General features: G+C 39.2%; 1 protein-coding gene across 6 annotated transcripts in view; it reads right to left on the reverse strand.

Annotated features, from left to right (window-relative positions):
* Positions 1-15,919, reverse strand: part of LOC150085649 (cilia- and flagella-associated protein 206) — a 465,016-nt gene that overhangs the window by 406,021 nt on the left and 43,076 nt on the right. For 5 of the 6 annotated variants that reach the window (XM_090373411.1, XM_090373415.1, XM_090373413.1 and 2 more), the window contains exon 3: positions 12,081-12,164. The exons of the other annotated variant lie outside the window; for it this stretch is intronic. In XM_090373411.1, coding sequence (XP_090229537.1) covers positions 12,081-12,164 — 84 coding nt within the window. The remainder of the gene's footprint in view (positions 1-12,080; positions 12,165-15,919) is intronic. 6 annotated transcript variants of the gene reach the window in all.

Below are 15,919 nucleotides of genomic sequence, written 5' to 3' on the forward strand. Positions count from 1 at the left end.
TAGGGGCGAAAGACTAATCGAACCATCTAGTAGCTGGTTCCCTCCGAAGTTTCCCTCAGGATAGCTGGCGCTCGAGGGAAGGATGTGAGTGCCCAGTGGGCCACTTTTGGTAAGCAGAACTGGCGCTGTGGGATGAACCATTGACCATTTGAACTGTGCCAGAGGGCACAGTTCAAATGGTCAATGGCACATTGCAGTTGCCTCTCAATTACCCTCATGTTGCAGGAATGACAGAATATGCTAAAATCGTCAACATAGAGGGCACAGTTTACAGTTGGAGAAAGTTGTTCTATGATGGAATTCACTTTAATGGCAAAAAGCGTGACACTTAAAACGGATCCTCGAGGTACTCCCTCCACTTGGCTAAAAGAGCGAGAGAGAGTAGATCCTACACGGACTTGGAAAGAACGGTGACATAAGAAGTTTTTAATAAAATTGGGGAGATTACCTCCAAGGCCGATGCTGTAGACGTCTTTTAAAATTCCAAATCTCCAAGTTGTGTCATAAGCTTTTTCCATATCGAAGAACACTGACACCAGGTGTTCTCGTTTTAAAAAGGCATCTCGAATGGAAGTTTCGAGCCTGATTAAATGGTCCAAAGTTGACCTATTCCTACGGAAGCCGCACTGAAATCTGGAGAGGAACCCATTAGCCTCCAAATACCATATAAGGCGAGCATTGACCATTCTCTCCAGAATTTTGCACAGACAGCTAGTCAGAGCAATAGGACGGTAGTTCGTTGGGATTTTAGGATCCTTTCCTGGCTTAGGAAAGGCAAGCACTTATGCCTTATTGCCTTATGCCAGGAATCCGGAAACTGCTCTTCTTGAAATATTCTGTTATATAGAAAAAGCAGTTGGTCCATGGATTTTGCAGACAGATGTTTCATCATATCATAATGGATAAGATCTGGTCCAGCAGCACTTGCCTTGGTAAGAGTTAGAGATGTTTCTAACTCTTCCGTGGTAAAGGGCCCGTTATAGGGATGAGATCTTTTAGATTTAAAGTTTATCTTTCCAGACCAGAAATTCTGGGGAGTAAGCAGATGTTGACGAGATGGCAGAAAAGGTCTCCCCAAGAACATTGGCTATTGTAGTTGGGTCTGCAATATCCACATCCATTACACTCCAGGACCGATGAAGGGTGCGATGTATATTTACCCTTCATTTTCGGGATTTTGTCCCAGATAGCTTTACTGCTGGTTGACTGAGTAATGGTGGATGTAAAGCGGACCCACGATTCCTTTTGGCTCTGACAACAAATATATCGCGCGTTCACGTTCAAAGGCTAAGAGATTGGCTGTGGTAGGATATCGTCGGAATATCCCCCAAGCTTTATTTTGTACTGTTTTTGCTGCTGTGCATTCAATATTCCACCAAGGTTTTGGAAATGGCGGAAACCGGGTAGATGTTTTCGGAATTGTAGCTGCAGCTGCATGGATAATGCTTTCTGTGATGTACGTCAATGCGTCATTGATAGGCTCCCGACTGACTGTACTGATGTTAGAGTCTACCAGGTGTTGAAAGGTGTTCCAGTCAGCCTGATCAATCTTCCATCGTGGTAACCTAAAAGGTGAGCATGGCGTCCCTTTAAGTAGGCTGGTTATCACTGGAAAGTGATCACTTCCATAAAGATTCTCCTCTACCTCCCAAGTGATTGAAGGAAGGAGAGAGGGGGAGCATATAGAGAGGTCAATAGCAGAGAACGTAAGGGTAGGCATGTGGAAAAAGGTGTTAGTTCCCACATTTAGAAGGGATAGGTCATTGTCATTGAGCATATGCTCTATGACACGTCCCCTTCCATTAACGTTTCCACTACCCCACAGGGTCTTATGTCCATTGAAATCGCCCAGGAGTAAGACAGGAGTAGGCAGCTGCACAATGAGATCATCAAGGTCTCTCTGGGAAATATCAGCCCCAGGTGGCAAATAAACTGAGCAGACTGTTATTTAGAATCCTACCAGTAAAAATCGTTTTGAATATTTTCGTTAGATTCTTTTAATTGCGTTAATTTGAATTTTAATTGTTTTGAATTGATTTTGAATTGTGTTAAATTGATTATTTAATTATTTATAATTTACTTTAATTATTTATATTTTACTTTAATGTACCGGTAAGTTGTCGATTTTTTCGTTTTTTCCGTTTTAATTTCTGGAGGGTATCATACGGAAGTGTTCCACGTACTATATTGAGGTAAACTCCTCTTATTAATTTACTAATATCATTATCAACGTAGAACATATTGAGTATTACAGCTCTGATTCATACTATCTAATTAGAATCCTACCGTAAGGCGAACCGCTACTGCTTCTATGTTGGTGGTGAGCGCAATAGTTTGATATGGGGTATGGTTGCCCAGAATTATAGAAACACCCCCATGAGTAGGTCCATCCCCAGTTCTGTCCTTTCGAATAACAGTAGTGTTACGAAGCGAAGGATTTTCATTTGCCTTCAGGTATGTCTCTTGTAAGCAAAAGCAGACTGGCTCATGCTTTTGCAGAAGGGCCTTGATGTCATCATCGTTTCGCCGGAATCCACGACAGTTCCACTGTAGGAATTTAGCCATTATTTTGGCTTGGTGGGTCCATCAGGCGGCTTCCGAGGTGCTGAGGGCTTACCTTTTTCAGTTTTGGCTTTATCCTTCCGGGAGAAGTACGGACGCGGACCAGTGACCATTTTCTCCTCAGCAAAGAGCTCCAAAACTGAATCTTCGGGTACCTCCTTCTGCTCGACATCCATGTTTTCTTGGGTACTAGGGGGTACTTCACCTTTCTTATTCTTTTCTTTCGTAATTGCTTTTGTTACTTGTGGAGCAGGCGCCTCCGTAGCCAGGTGGGAAGGAGCGGCAGTGCGTAGAACACGCTTCTTGATTAGACCGGGGTTCGAGCCCGTCACCACCAAATACGGAGGATGCGGAAAGGTCAGGGAATGACCACCGCATATCCCGGAGCAATATGGCCTTAGTTGCTAATGCTCCTAAAAACCAAATAACAAACAAACTTGTGGAGCATTAGGAGGAACCGATATAGGAGTGGCAGCTGATTGGTCTTTTTGTGCAGGTTTTTGAGGACTTAAGAGATAACGTGGATATGGATGCACTGAACAGTTGATGTAGCCAGATTTAATCTCATCAGGAGGTTTGGGCGAGTTAAAAGTCAGGATAATGCTCCTGGTTTTAACAAGTTTCCCATCCCTACATGCATTAATTATCTTAACGGCGATAACTCCCTGTGGTTTCAATTCTGAGCAGATTTCTTCCTCGGTTACGTCGAGAAGGTCCCACTCCGAAAATGACACCTCTTGATGAATTGAGTGTTCTACATGGTGTCACGGTTATGGGTACTCCTCCGATTGATGTTGCGCGGAGTAGTTGCTCAGACTGCCTCTCTGTTTTGGTTTCAATTAAGAGGTCTCCAGAACGGAGCCTCTTAACATTTGGGTGACCCTGCTATCCCATCTAACCCTTTCTGTATAAAGAAGAGTGACATTTTGCCAATCGGTGTTTCATTGGTAGAATGAATAATTAAAAATCTTGGAACAGGCCCTGATGATATTCCTGTTTGCTGCCTCGTTGTAGCAATAATGCTATCAGTATCTTTGTCTATGGTTTCAGATAGGGACCGGGTTGAGGCCCCTGAAGAAGTTAGTTTATCAGGATTCATAGAGTTTTTATATGGTTCAGTGCCCGGGCTTCCCATCCACCATGGAGCCCAAAGGGATGCCCATTACCCGGCATGCAATAAATGCACTCGGGAGTGGAACACCAGGGCCACCCAGACACCATACCCGCACCACCGCCAGCCTGAATCCTGTCCCTCAGACCATGAGGGTAGGGGCATGGCAATGACACGGTTGACCCTTGCAGGCGAGCCTACTAGCCGATTGATCCTAGCCAGGCCTTCCAGGACCTCCCGTCTTTTCGAAGCAGGAGCCAAAGTGATGTATTGAAGCTGGGCCCCTCAACCACCAGGATCCCCCTTTCCGAATTTCCACGGGTCGCAGCACACGGCAAACACGCCGGATTCCATTGATGTAAGCCTGGAACCTGGGCTGTGGGTTGGATCCCAGTGATGCTAATCTGGAAGTCCAGCAGCATCACTGGGAGGTCCCCTCACCACGTACAGGTGCCCACGTCGAGGGGGGCCTAAACCTTGAACAATATTTCTTAGTTGGTATGTAAAGCCTAGTAGCTTCCAAGATAAGTTATTTGAATGCTTCCCATTTTGAATTTGCTGTTGGTAACATCATCAGTTGGTCCCATTGTATAGAATTTAAATACTGTCTCAGTCCATCGTAGTCGCCTTTACGAAAGCAATAACCCTTCCCATTACCCCTAATGGTAGTTACCTCTTTGAGTAAATCCCACTTCAGCACACTGTGATCACTGCCACCTAGTGGTTCATTTACCTGCAGATTCTTAATGCATGAAGAATCACTACTGATAATCAAATCATGAGTATTACTCCCTCTAGTTGCCTCCCAAACATGCTGACGTAGAAAACAATCATCCAATAAATCCACAAAAGCCTTGCTAGTGTGTGAGTGACCAGCCCCCAAATTCCAGTCAATATCTGGGAAATTAAAATCCCCCATTATAAGACTCTCTGATTTACTGGCCCACTCTATTTCCGTGTACAGTTTCTTATTATACTCATCAGAGTCATTAGGCCTATAGCACACTCCTACTCTCAATTTTGATCTCCCAATGCTTATGTCACACCAAACTGATTCAACACTGCACTGTCCAGCGATGTTGACTGGCTTCACTTCCTTGGATTTTATGTATTTCTTAACTAATAGCATAACCCCTCCTCCCTTCCTATCCTGTCTATCCTTTCTGTAGACATTGTTCTCCCCAAATTCCAGTTCTGCATTCCTTATATCTGTGTGATACCACGTCTCTGAAATCCCCACAATATCTGCCTTTGATGTTTTGAGCAATAACTCAAATTCATCAAATTTATTTACTAAACGCCTAGCATTGGTGTACACGCAAGTATACATGCACCTGTTCTTTTTCTTAGCTACCCTAACACAACCCATGTGTTTACTTGTACCCCAATGATTCTCAGCAGACTCTGAAATATCCTGAATCTTATTTTCCAGGCTGCGGCTCATTCCAATAGAAGCAGTGCAAGAATCACTTTCACCTCTGCCAGTGGCTACTGTTAATCTATTAGTCCTTGTATCCCCCCAATCTATCAGTTTTCCGACCCACCTAACATTGCCTCGATAGCATCAGCAAACATTCTTGCACCCTTTCTATTTAAGTGTATCCCATCCCTGTAGAAGCAGTCTTTCCTGTTAACAAGTACAGACCAGGCTGAAAAAAATTCTACCCCTTGAGCCTTGCACAATCTTTCCAGGGCCGAATTGATCGACAGGGCTCTCAGTTTAAGTAGAAGCAAAGGAAGTATCTGAATCGCCCTGACAATTTTTGCTATATGTATGGACAATTTACAACAAAAACTCAGAGGAATAATATGTACAGTATTACTACAAGTTCACATTCTTTGTAATTTGGTTGTGAATCATTGATCAGTACAAAACTGGACTCCACATATGTGCTGTATTACCTGCACTATAAATCTGAGGATGTGGCTAACCAAGAAAATTAAAAGTATCCCCTTCGCTGTTCCTATGGTTTGATGAGCACTATTAAACCATACTGACGATTGTTATTTCTTTATGATAAAAATATCAGGGATGTCTACATCAAATATCCTAACATATCACAAAGAAGAAATACACACATGGGGGATAAATTCAGATTTAGGAAGAATGGTTGCAGGATAAATGTGCAGAAGTTTGCCTTCAGCCAGCAAGTGGTTGACTGTTGGAACAAACTTCCATCTGCTGTTGTGAAAGTCGGTGGTTTGAAGGAATTCGAACAAGAAATAGACAAACTATTTGAAGGAGGAGAGGTGATGCAGGAAGGTTTTTTTTATTTTTCCTTTTTTTGGGTGATGCTGTGTAAGTTAGCTTTATTGAATCATTTGCCACTAATAATTCTAATAATATTCTGCAATAAGGCCTGTCCTCCCCTCCAGAATCATGGGATAAAGGAAACAGTGATGAATACAGTGAGGATTCCTATGTTTCAGGCTTTGCTGAACCATCCTCTTCAACAGATTTGAACTAGAGCCAGAAAATTATACCACACCATACTTAATTAAGCAAGACAAACTGAATGAATTACTTCACAATTCAGACTTATCTAAATGGCAAGCAGAACTGGCTCTATGTTACAAAGTGTTTTCAAAATATTTATGGAAGATGGTATGTGTTTCTATAAAGACATTAGTGGTCTTCTGAAGGAAGTGGGCAATGAACACAGTCCTAATGAATGGCATATATTTATTGATGCCTCAAAATTAAGTGTAAAAGTAGTTTTGCTGCATAATGGAAATGCATTCCTATTAGTTCTTTTACTTTGTGCTGTTGGCTTAAACAAAAACATATGAAAGTATATACAAGATGTGCAGAAATTTGCCTTTAGCCAGCGGGTAGTTGGTTGGTGGAACAGACTTCCATCCCTTGTTGTGGAAGTTGATAGCCTAAATAAATTTAAGGCTCAGCTGGGCAGGTATTTCGAATGAATGGAGGGGTGAAATGGGAGTGGTGTTTTTTTTTTTGTTTTCTTTTTTGGCTGATGCCGCATAAGCTTGCTTTCTTGCATCATATGCCTCTGCTAATGCTAATGCTAAAGATCCTGAGTACAATAAAGTGACATGGCTTTGCATAGACTATCTGTGGTGACCTTTAAAAGTACTTGTAATTTGATTGCCCACTGGGTGCATTCAAATTATGAGTACTAAAATAAGCATGTTTTATGAAACTTCCCTCTATAATGTGGTTTCATAAAGCACTCTTGTTTTCTATATTTATGGGATAGCCATATAACAAAAAAAACATTACATTGTCCAGCAGTTGGGAAAAGTGGGGATATAGGAATGTATTTAAAAGGAGAAGTAATACAAAATACATTCCATTGGTTGAAACAAATAAGTTTTTCCATCTTCCATTTGTATAAAGCTTGGATTATTGAAGAATTTTGTAAAGGCTCTGGATTAACAAGGAAGTGGATTCTGCTACTTACATAAAGTTTTTCCTAATTTAACAAACACAGATCTGACAAAAGGAATTTTCACTGGGCCTCAAATAAAGAAACTCTTCAAAGATGATGCATTTGAAACAAAGCTGCAGGATAGTGAAATCCAGCAGCTTGGTGTTCATTTAAAGCTGTTGTGCATGGATTTCTTGGAAGAAGGAAAGAAGATAATTATGAACTCTGGCATCAACACTACTTCAATGTTATAAAGATTGGGCTGCCAGATGTCTTTCAAAATATATTTTCTTCATTCTGATCTCGCTTTTTTTCCTCATTGGGCGATGTAAGTGAGACAGGACTTGGAATGCTTTTATCAGGACATATAAATGATTGGAAAAGCAGTACTGAGGTTGCTGGAATACTCCCATGATGGAAGATTGGAAGTGGTTTATTAAGTGGGATTAAAAACAAAATGAACTATAAAGAAAAACTTTCTGAATGGCAAACATTTCTAAGAAAATAAGATGTATGTAGTACAATATATGTTTGTTTAAAGTATTTTAAAATGAATAAGACTAATTTTTAGACAGCACTGGATGTTCAAAGAAAAGTGCATCACCTAGGAATTTCACATTTCTAACCCTTTTTTGTGATGGTATGCTACATTACATTAATGACTAGCATAACAAATAGAAATATAAACCAAACATATTTATTAATAGTTAAGGCAAAAACTAAGTAATATTTGACAGGTGCTCCCAAAATATTCCAAAATGAGCAATTGCAACCTTTACACAACAGTTTTGGTAAACACAACAATTATGGCTGAAATGTTACCAGAAGCCCTCAATTTGCTTCAGTTTATCATTTTAAATGGAAAACAAAATGAAAAGTTCACCAGGTGCAAACTAATACTTAGTTGAACCGCCTCTGGCCCTGATGACTGCAGCACACCATCGAGGCATTGCCAAGATCAATTTCTGAAGATAATCAACAGATAGTTTGTGGTTCCAAACACATATGGTTTCCTAAAGTTCACAAAGAGTTTTTGATTTCTTCCTGGCAACTGCAGATTCTACACATGCCAACAGTTCTCTATAGGATTCAGGTCCGGGATGTTTCCTGGGCAGCTAAGAGTTGTAATGGACAGTTCTTCCAACCATTTTATCATTATGGTAATTAATGGGTGTTGCTCTTTGTGGACTAATGTTATTAGTGGAGGCCCACAGGGTTCGGTGTTGGGTCCCCTGTTGTTTTGTCTATTTATCAATGATATTGATGAAAGTATATCAGGCTTAGGGTTGAAGTTTGCAGATGATACAAAGGTTGGCAGGGTTGTTAATGACAGTAATGGGAGTGTGCTACTGCAACAGGATCTAGATAATTTGGGCAGATGGGCTAAGAAGTGGCAACTGAAGTTTAACCTTGACAAATGCAAAGTACTGCATATGGGTAGAAGTAACCCCAGAGAAATGTACCAAATGTGTGGTAGAAAATGAAAGAGACCTGGAAGTAATTGTGCAGTCAGATATGAAGTTTTCTGAGCAATGCAGACAGGCTGCCAGGGCAGGTCATGGGGTTTTGTCAATGATATATAGGAATTTTGCTAGCAGGGAAAAGGAGGTGATTGTCCCTCTGTATAAGGCAATGGTCAGGCCACGCCTTGAGTATTGCGTACAGGTCTGGAGGTCTCATTTTAGGAAGGATGTAGATTTGCTTGAGCATGTACAGAGAAGGGCAACAAGATTGGTGAGGGGAATGAAGGGATCCTCTTACCAAGAGAGGCTTAAGTTCTGCAAATTGCAGTGGCTGGAGACTAGGCACTCGCGCAGTGATCTGACTGAGGTGTATAAGGCCTTGAATGGGTTAAGCACGCTGAATTCTGATGGGATCCTTCCATTTGTTCAGATTACGAACCTAAGGGGGCATAAATTCAAATTAAGAAAAGACAGATGTAGAATAGATGTGCGGAAATTTGCCTTTAGCCAGCGGGTGGTTAATTGATGGAACAAACTTCCATCTGTCGTTGTGGAAGTTGATAGGTTAAATAAATTTAAGGAGGAACTGGACAGGCATTTGGAGGGAATGGTGTGATTTTTTTTTTGGCTGATGCTGCATAAGCTCATACACTTGCTTTCTTGCGTCACATGCCACTACTACTACTATCACCTGTAACAAATGTAAACACATCACTGTCAAACCTCTAATGCAGAAATGAAGCTAAAGTAACTATAGAAGTGCCTACTTACACTTTTCATCCAATGACAAGGAGTAGAGTCGTCCTGAAAGATGCATTTACTTGGCAGGTTGAAATTGTCTCTAATGGTTGGCAATAATTTGCCTTCTAGTATAGCCAGGTATCCATTGGCATTTACGGAACCTTTTATAAACTGCAGGTGACCTGCTCCACAATACAAAATGCATCCCCATATCATTTGGCTGGAAGGGAATTTCACTGTAGACACCATACAGTCTGGATGGTATTCTTTACCACATCTACTGCAAATCATTTCTCTTCCATCAGAGCCATGCAGGTTGAATTTCTTCTCATTTGAGAAAATAACTAACTTCCATTGCTCGGGGGTCCATTTGACATGCTCCTCACACCAAATTAATTGGGCCTTTTTAATTTTTCTGTGTGTGGAGAAGCTTCTTCTTCTTCGGATGATGGGCTACAAGCCCATTTTTGATGAGACATCTTCTGACTGTTCCTGTATGTTCTTCCCATTCTCTTTTCAGCTCAGCCAAAAAAGCTTTCTTTACGGTTTTTAAGGCATAAGTGCTTCAAAACACGGTCCTGTTTTGGCACAGAGACTCATTTGCATCCGGTTTGTTTTTTCCTATCTGCAGAACCAGTATTCTTGAGTTTGGAAAGAAATCTACTCACTGTCGACTGATTACAAGACATTCTATAAGCAATACGATGGGAAGAACATCGTTCCTCATGTAAAGCAACAATAAATAGTACTCTTTATTCGTGGCGTCAACTGCACATAACTCGCCATCCTGACACAAGCAAGGAATGACTGCAACTCTTGCAGAGTCGCTTATATAGCTGAAAGTAACAGCTGATGCAATATTATGTCATCACATACGCACGTCAATCTTATCTGATGCAATCTGTAAGAAATATTGCCATAAACTTTATTCAAATGACAATTACAATTTTAAGGGGTGATGCACTTTCTTTGAACACTAGTGTATATTATTGTATAATATTTGAAACTGGTCATTCATTAAATTACTAAAATTTCAGTGTATCTTTTAAATGGAGACAAAAATATTAAAAATAATTTCAGCATTTTTGGAACCAGAGGATCAATTTCCTTTAGAATCTGCAATATTTGCTCAAGAGGTATGAAAAAAAAAAGTTTTTGTTGGCCAGTGTAATTTTACACATATTTAGTTTTGCCTTTTACATATATATTTCGTGTTGAATTCTAGTGAGATAGCTGTACATCTGTGTTTGAATGTAACCCCAAACTATTAACACCTCTTACTCAAGACAGATTATTCCTGACTGTGACCCTCAACTCTGTGTAGTTGTTGCTAAGTAGACCAATTTCTTTATCTACAATGTGGCCACCAGGGCTGGATACAGCCTTGTCGAAATATGAAAAGGCTACAATGGTGTATATGAGATTGACACAGCAGTCCAGATAGAGAGCACAATACTTGGGCAGACAGACAGCCAGCACCAGCATTATACTACTTATACTCGCATATTAAAGATCATTAAACAGGCCATGTGATGCTGTCAAACAGCACACACATTGCACCGTGCCTGCTCCAACATTAACTCTGTGTTCCATCCAGAACAGGAGATACCTCTTCTATCATCCCCTAATACTGTATTATCCCCCCACCCCTGTACAATTCTATACAATTCCTCCCCCCCATATGTACTATCTTTTACATCACATCTCATACACCATTTTTTCTTTTAGTGGATGCCAACTCCTCTATTTTCCTTCTAGTATACCTGTCTATCCCTACTACTATTATATCCTCTCTTCCTTTTCTTCACAGGGTTGTGGTGAGAAACCCAAAAACTGCTTTAACATTTTACAAAAAACAGTCTTTCACAAGGATAGAAGTCAGTCAGCAGATTTCCAGGTGACTTTGGTTGGCTGGTTGCTAAGCAGCCAGGCATACAATGAAACATGTTACTAAGAGCATAAACTAATAGAACATACCTGACTGACTTTGAAGAGTCACTAAACAGAGACACAAGGCAGGTTTGAAAGAATCCTGAGGGAATGCACAACAGTGCTCTTTTCTGTAATGTTCTATTCAGAAATGATACTGTGTGTAGCACTGTTACAGCATTATGTATATGTACTCACTGTATTCAAATTTTGCATCCTCTATGTCAGAGTAACACCACATTTCTGATATCCCTATTATACCCACATTTCATAACTTAACCAACATTCAAATTCCTCAAATTTATTTACTACTCTTATAGTATTAATAATTAAACAAATATAAGTATGCATGTTTGTGCTGTTAATAACCCTAACACAGCCTACATATTTGTTTTCCCATGAGGATTCCCCCGCAGGAGGACTTGTAATTCCCCACACTTTGCTTTCCCAGTTGTTGCATGTCACTCTTTCTATTAGTCAGTGAGTTGCTGATTACTGGAAAAAGTTGCCCTCACAGGAACTTGAGGTTGAAAGTTTGAATAAATTCAAGGGGTCAACTGGATAGTTACCCGTGTGAAGAGAGAAGCATTAATTTGCAAATTTGCATTTTCTTATCTTTTTTTTTTTTTTTTTTTTATGCCAGTGCAGAAAAAACCAGTGGCTTCATTGTGTTATATAGAAAATACTATTACTCTTAGCAGATGCCCAGTTATTGAAATTAAATGAAATGAAATAAATTCTTTGTAATGAACATGAATTTTAACAATAACGATACACTGTTTGTATTTCTGGTGTGATGTAGAATAGCATAGTATAGTATAGCCAAAATTACTTAAATTAATATAAATTCAAAATAATAATAATAAAAAAAAGTTCCCATACCTGTATGATATTTTTGATTGTATCCTGAGTAATAGTTTCATCCAAATTTAATCTAATAGCTGGATCCAGGCTTAAAACCCTCAACTAAAAAGAAAAGAAAATTAATTTCTGGAAAGTAATACAGTAATATATGTTACTTATAAACACATATGCAAAGGATGATATACTTTTTTTTTTTTTTTTTTTTAATTCTTTAAAAAAATTGAGTGGAAATATTAAAGACATAAATTGAAAAGCATATTACTGGGAATAAAGCTTATCATTAAATAAATTAAATACTGAAGAGCAAACTGCATTTTTTTTTAAGAGAAAAATTACGTAACAATACTAGACAAGTCTGAAATAGTGCTTACAGTAATCACTTAAGTTACTTAACAAATCACCCTGGCAAAATGCAATCTACTTGTTTGTTTGTGTGCGCGCACGCGCACACACACACACACACACACACACACACACACACACACACACACACACACACACACACACACACACACACACACACACACACACACACACGCGCTTGAAACTGTACTGCGCTGAATTTGGAGAAGCATTTTGGAAGGCACTAATAAACATATGCAAAGATTGTTTCTCTTCTGCAGCTCAGTTTGTAAGGTAAAATGAAATAGAATAAAAATCATATAAAGAAAGAATTCTGTCCACCAGAGAAGCTCCATTTTATCAGAACTCACAAGGTCTCAATGAACAAAAGAAATCCAAAAGACGGTATATGGTTGTACTAAAGAAGTGTTGCTGAAATGGACATCCTTTTGGGCATTTCTCTTGCAAAAAAAGGTTTGTGGGCCTTTACCAGGTGGTGCTAGTTACTGACTTAGGCCAAGGTCACACTTATACTTTCCAAAATATAATTAATGTACTGTCGCATATACTTCAAATAGACATCAGAACACAAGCTTCATATATTCATATATCCCTCTCGATGTGACTAACTAAAGAAGTAACCAGCTAAATAGTTCTGACTTAAATATTAACCTAAACTATCATGTCATCAAATAAAACATAAAAATAATAAATAAATCTTCTTAAAGAATTTAAAAACATCTCATATACATATAATGAATAAGTCACTCTTCAAATAACACCAAAGTTAAAATTGAACTAAAAAAAAAATGCTAACTTACATTTAAAAAAATCTAGGTTAAAAAAGTCATATAATGTTCATATTAACAAATATTTAATATAAAAGGCCAATACAAAACTATTCTCAAGAGAAATGAACTACTCAAAAAAAGGGGGTGGGGAGAAATACTGACTATGATTAAGCTATAATCAGATGAAGAAAGAAAAAGACTGAACAGACATGGATAGAATAGCATTAGTATTAGCAGGGCATATGATGCAAGAAAGCAAGCTTATATAGCATCAGCCAAAAAAAAAAAAAAAAAAAAAAACACCCATCCCATTTCACTCATCCATTCACTCCCAAATGTTTGTCTAGTTTTGCCTTTAACTTATTTAAGTTAATGACCCTACGACAGGTGGAAGTTTCTTCCAACTATCAACCAGCAGCTAGCTAAAGGCAAATTTCTACATATCTATTCTACAATTGTCTTTCCTTAATTTGAATTTATGGCCCCTCAGGTAGTAATTTGAGCAAGATGAACAATTCCATTTGCATTCAGCTTGCTCAATCCATTCAAGACCTTATACACCTCAATTAGATCACCTCACAGGCGCCTAGTCTCCAGAAGATGTAATTTGCAGAACTTAAGCCTTTCTTGGTAACACCAACCTTTGTTCCAGTCACCAATCTCGTTGCCCTTCTCTTAACCAGTTCCAGCAGCTCTACATCCTTCCTAAAATGAGGCCTCAAGACAGGTATATAGTACTCAAGGTGCAGCCAAACCATTGCCTTATACAAGGGGACAATCACCCCTTTATCCCTGCTACCAATATTCCTGTATATATCATTGACAAGACACCATGAGCTACTCTTGCAAACATTTTGCACTGTTCAGAAAACTTTATATATGACTGCACAATTACCCACACAAAAACTTCGCCTGAACAAGGCTACTCTCATTCCTGAGATCATGTCTTGCCCTTCTCTGTACTCGTTCTACCAACTCTACATCCTTCCTAAAATGAGACCTCCAGACCTGTATGCAGTACTCAAGGTGTGGCAAGGTGTCTTATACAAAGGGATAATCACCTCCTTGTCTCTGCTAGCAAAATTCCTATATATCATTGACAAGGTGTGGCCTGACCATTGCCTTATACAAAGGATAATCACGTCCTTTTCGATTGCAGTAAAGTCCTCCATTCATCCTGCAGAACAGTAACAACTTTCACTACCAATATAGAATGTGTTGGTCAGTTCATCCCATAAGGTTCAAATTGGTACTTTTCCTAGCTATGACAACTATTGAATATTCATATCTATGAAAGATTTCAAAAAAACATGGGTCTGTACAGAGAACTGCCATATTGCAACTTTGTAGTTTGGGTTTTGTAGAGTGGTCAGGAGTGGGAGTGCAATAGCACACGCTCTTTGAGTAGACCGGGGTTCAAGCTCCTGACTGCTGAATACGGTTGATCTGCCAAACCACACTGGACCAGCGTGGCAGATTATGGTCCATTTCCCTCAGCATGAATTGTTGAGGAGTCTTCCATCCTGCAGTGGGTTGATAATGGCTGCACTTTACCTTTACCTTTTATTAGCCATATTGTGCAAGGAAGCACTAGGGTTTGCTGCACCAGCCAAAAAAAAAAAAATAATAAATAAATAATTTAAAAAATAATAATAAAAAAATAAACTACCTATGTAACTATCTTTCCTCATATAGGTGTCTATCCAGCTGATCTTTGAATTTCCACATGCTATCACCTGTATATTAAATTTAAAACCTTAGTTCTGGAATAGTTTATAATAATGAAAATTTCACTCTCACTCATTTTACCTCTAAGAACCTTGTACATCTCAATTAAGTCTCCTCTATATTATGTAGTTTAAGCTCTGTAGCCCATATTTTCAAAATCATTCCTCATATGGATGCTTTTCTGCCAATCTCACTAGGCAAGGTACTGATCTTTGGACCTTTTCAAGAAGCTCAATGTATTTTTTTAAATGCAGTCTCCATACCTGATCATAGTTTCAAATGTGATCTTACAATTATCTTACATATTGGGATGGAATTATGTCCTCCCTATGTTTACAAGCAAATGTTCGATAAACCATTGATAGGACACTGTGGGCCTTCTGTGCCACCTATCTACATTGCTCAGAGAACATGTCCAACCTTATTGTAACTTACAAATTCCTTTCTTTCTCTCTCTAATGACTTTAGTTCAGCCCTACCAAGGTATAAATTATTTTGGGGTTGCTATTCCCCATAGTCTAAAGCCCTTGTATTCTGCTTTAAAATATTGTTACTATTTTTCTGACCACCTTTGAAGCCTATTTAAGTCATTAGCATTAGTAGAGGCATTTGATGCAAGAAAGCAAGCTTATGCAGCATCAGCCAAAAAAAAAAAAAAAAAAAAAAACAAGCTCCCACTTCACCCCTCTGTTCATTCGAAATACATGTCCAGCTGAGCCTTAAACTTATTTAGGCTATCAACTTCCACGACAAGGGATGGAAGTCTGTTCCACCAACCAACCACCCGCTGGCTAAAGGCAAATTTCCGCACGTCTATCTTACATTTGTCTTTCCACAATTTGAATTTATGCCCTCTCAGGTGATTATTCTGAGCAAGAGGAAGAATCCCATCAGCATTGAGCATGCCCAAACCATTCAAGGCTTAATACACCTCTATCAGATCACCTTGCTGGTGCCTAGTCTCCAGATACTCTAATTTGCAAAACTTAAGCCTTT

This window comes from Mastigoproctus giganteus, chromosome 5, assembly GCF_048544385.1.
Source record: "Mastigoproctus giganteus isolate SK-2022 chromosome 5, ASM4854438v1, whole genome shotgun sequence".
Lineage (NCBI taxonomy): Eukaryota > Metazoa > Arthropoda > Arachnida > Uropygi > Thelyphonidae > Mastigoproctus > Mastigoproctus giganteus.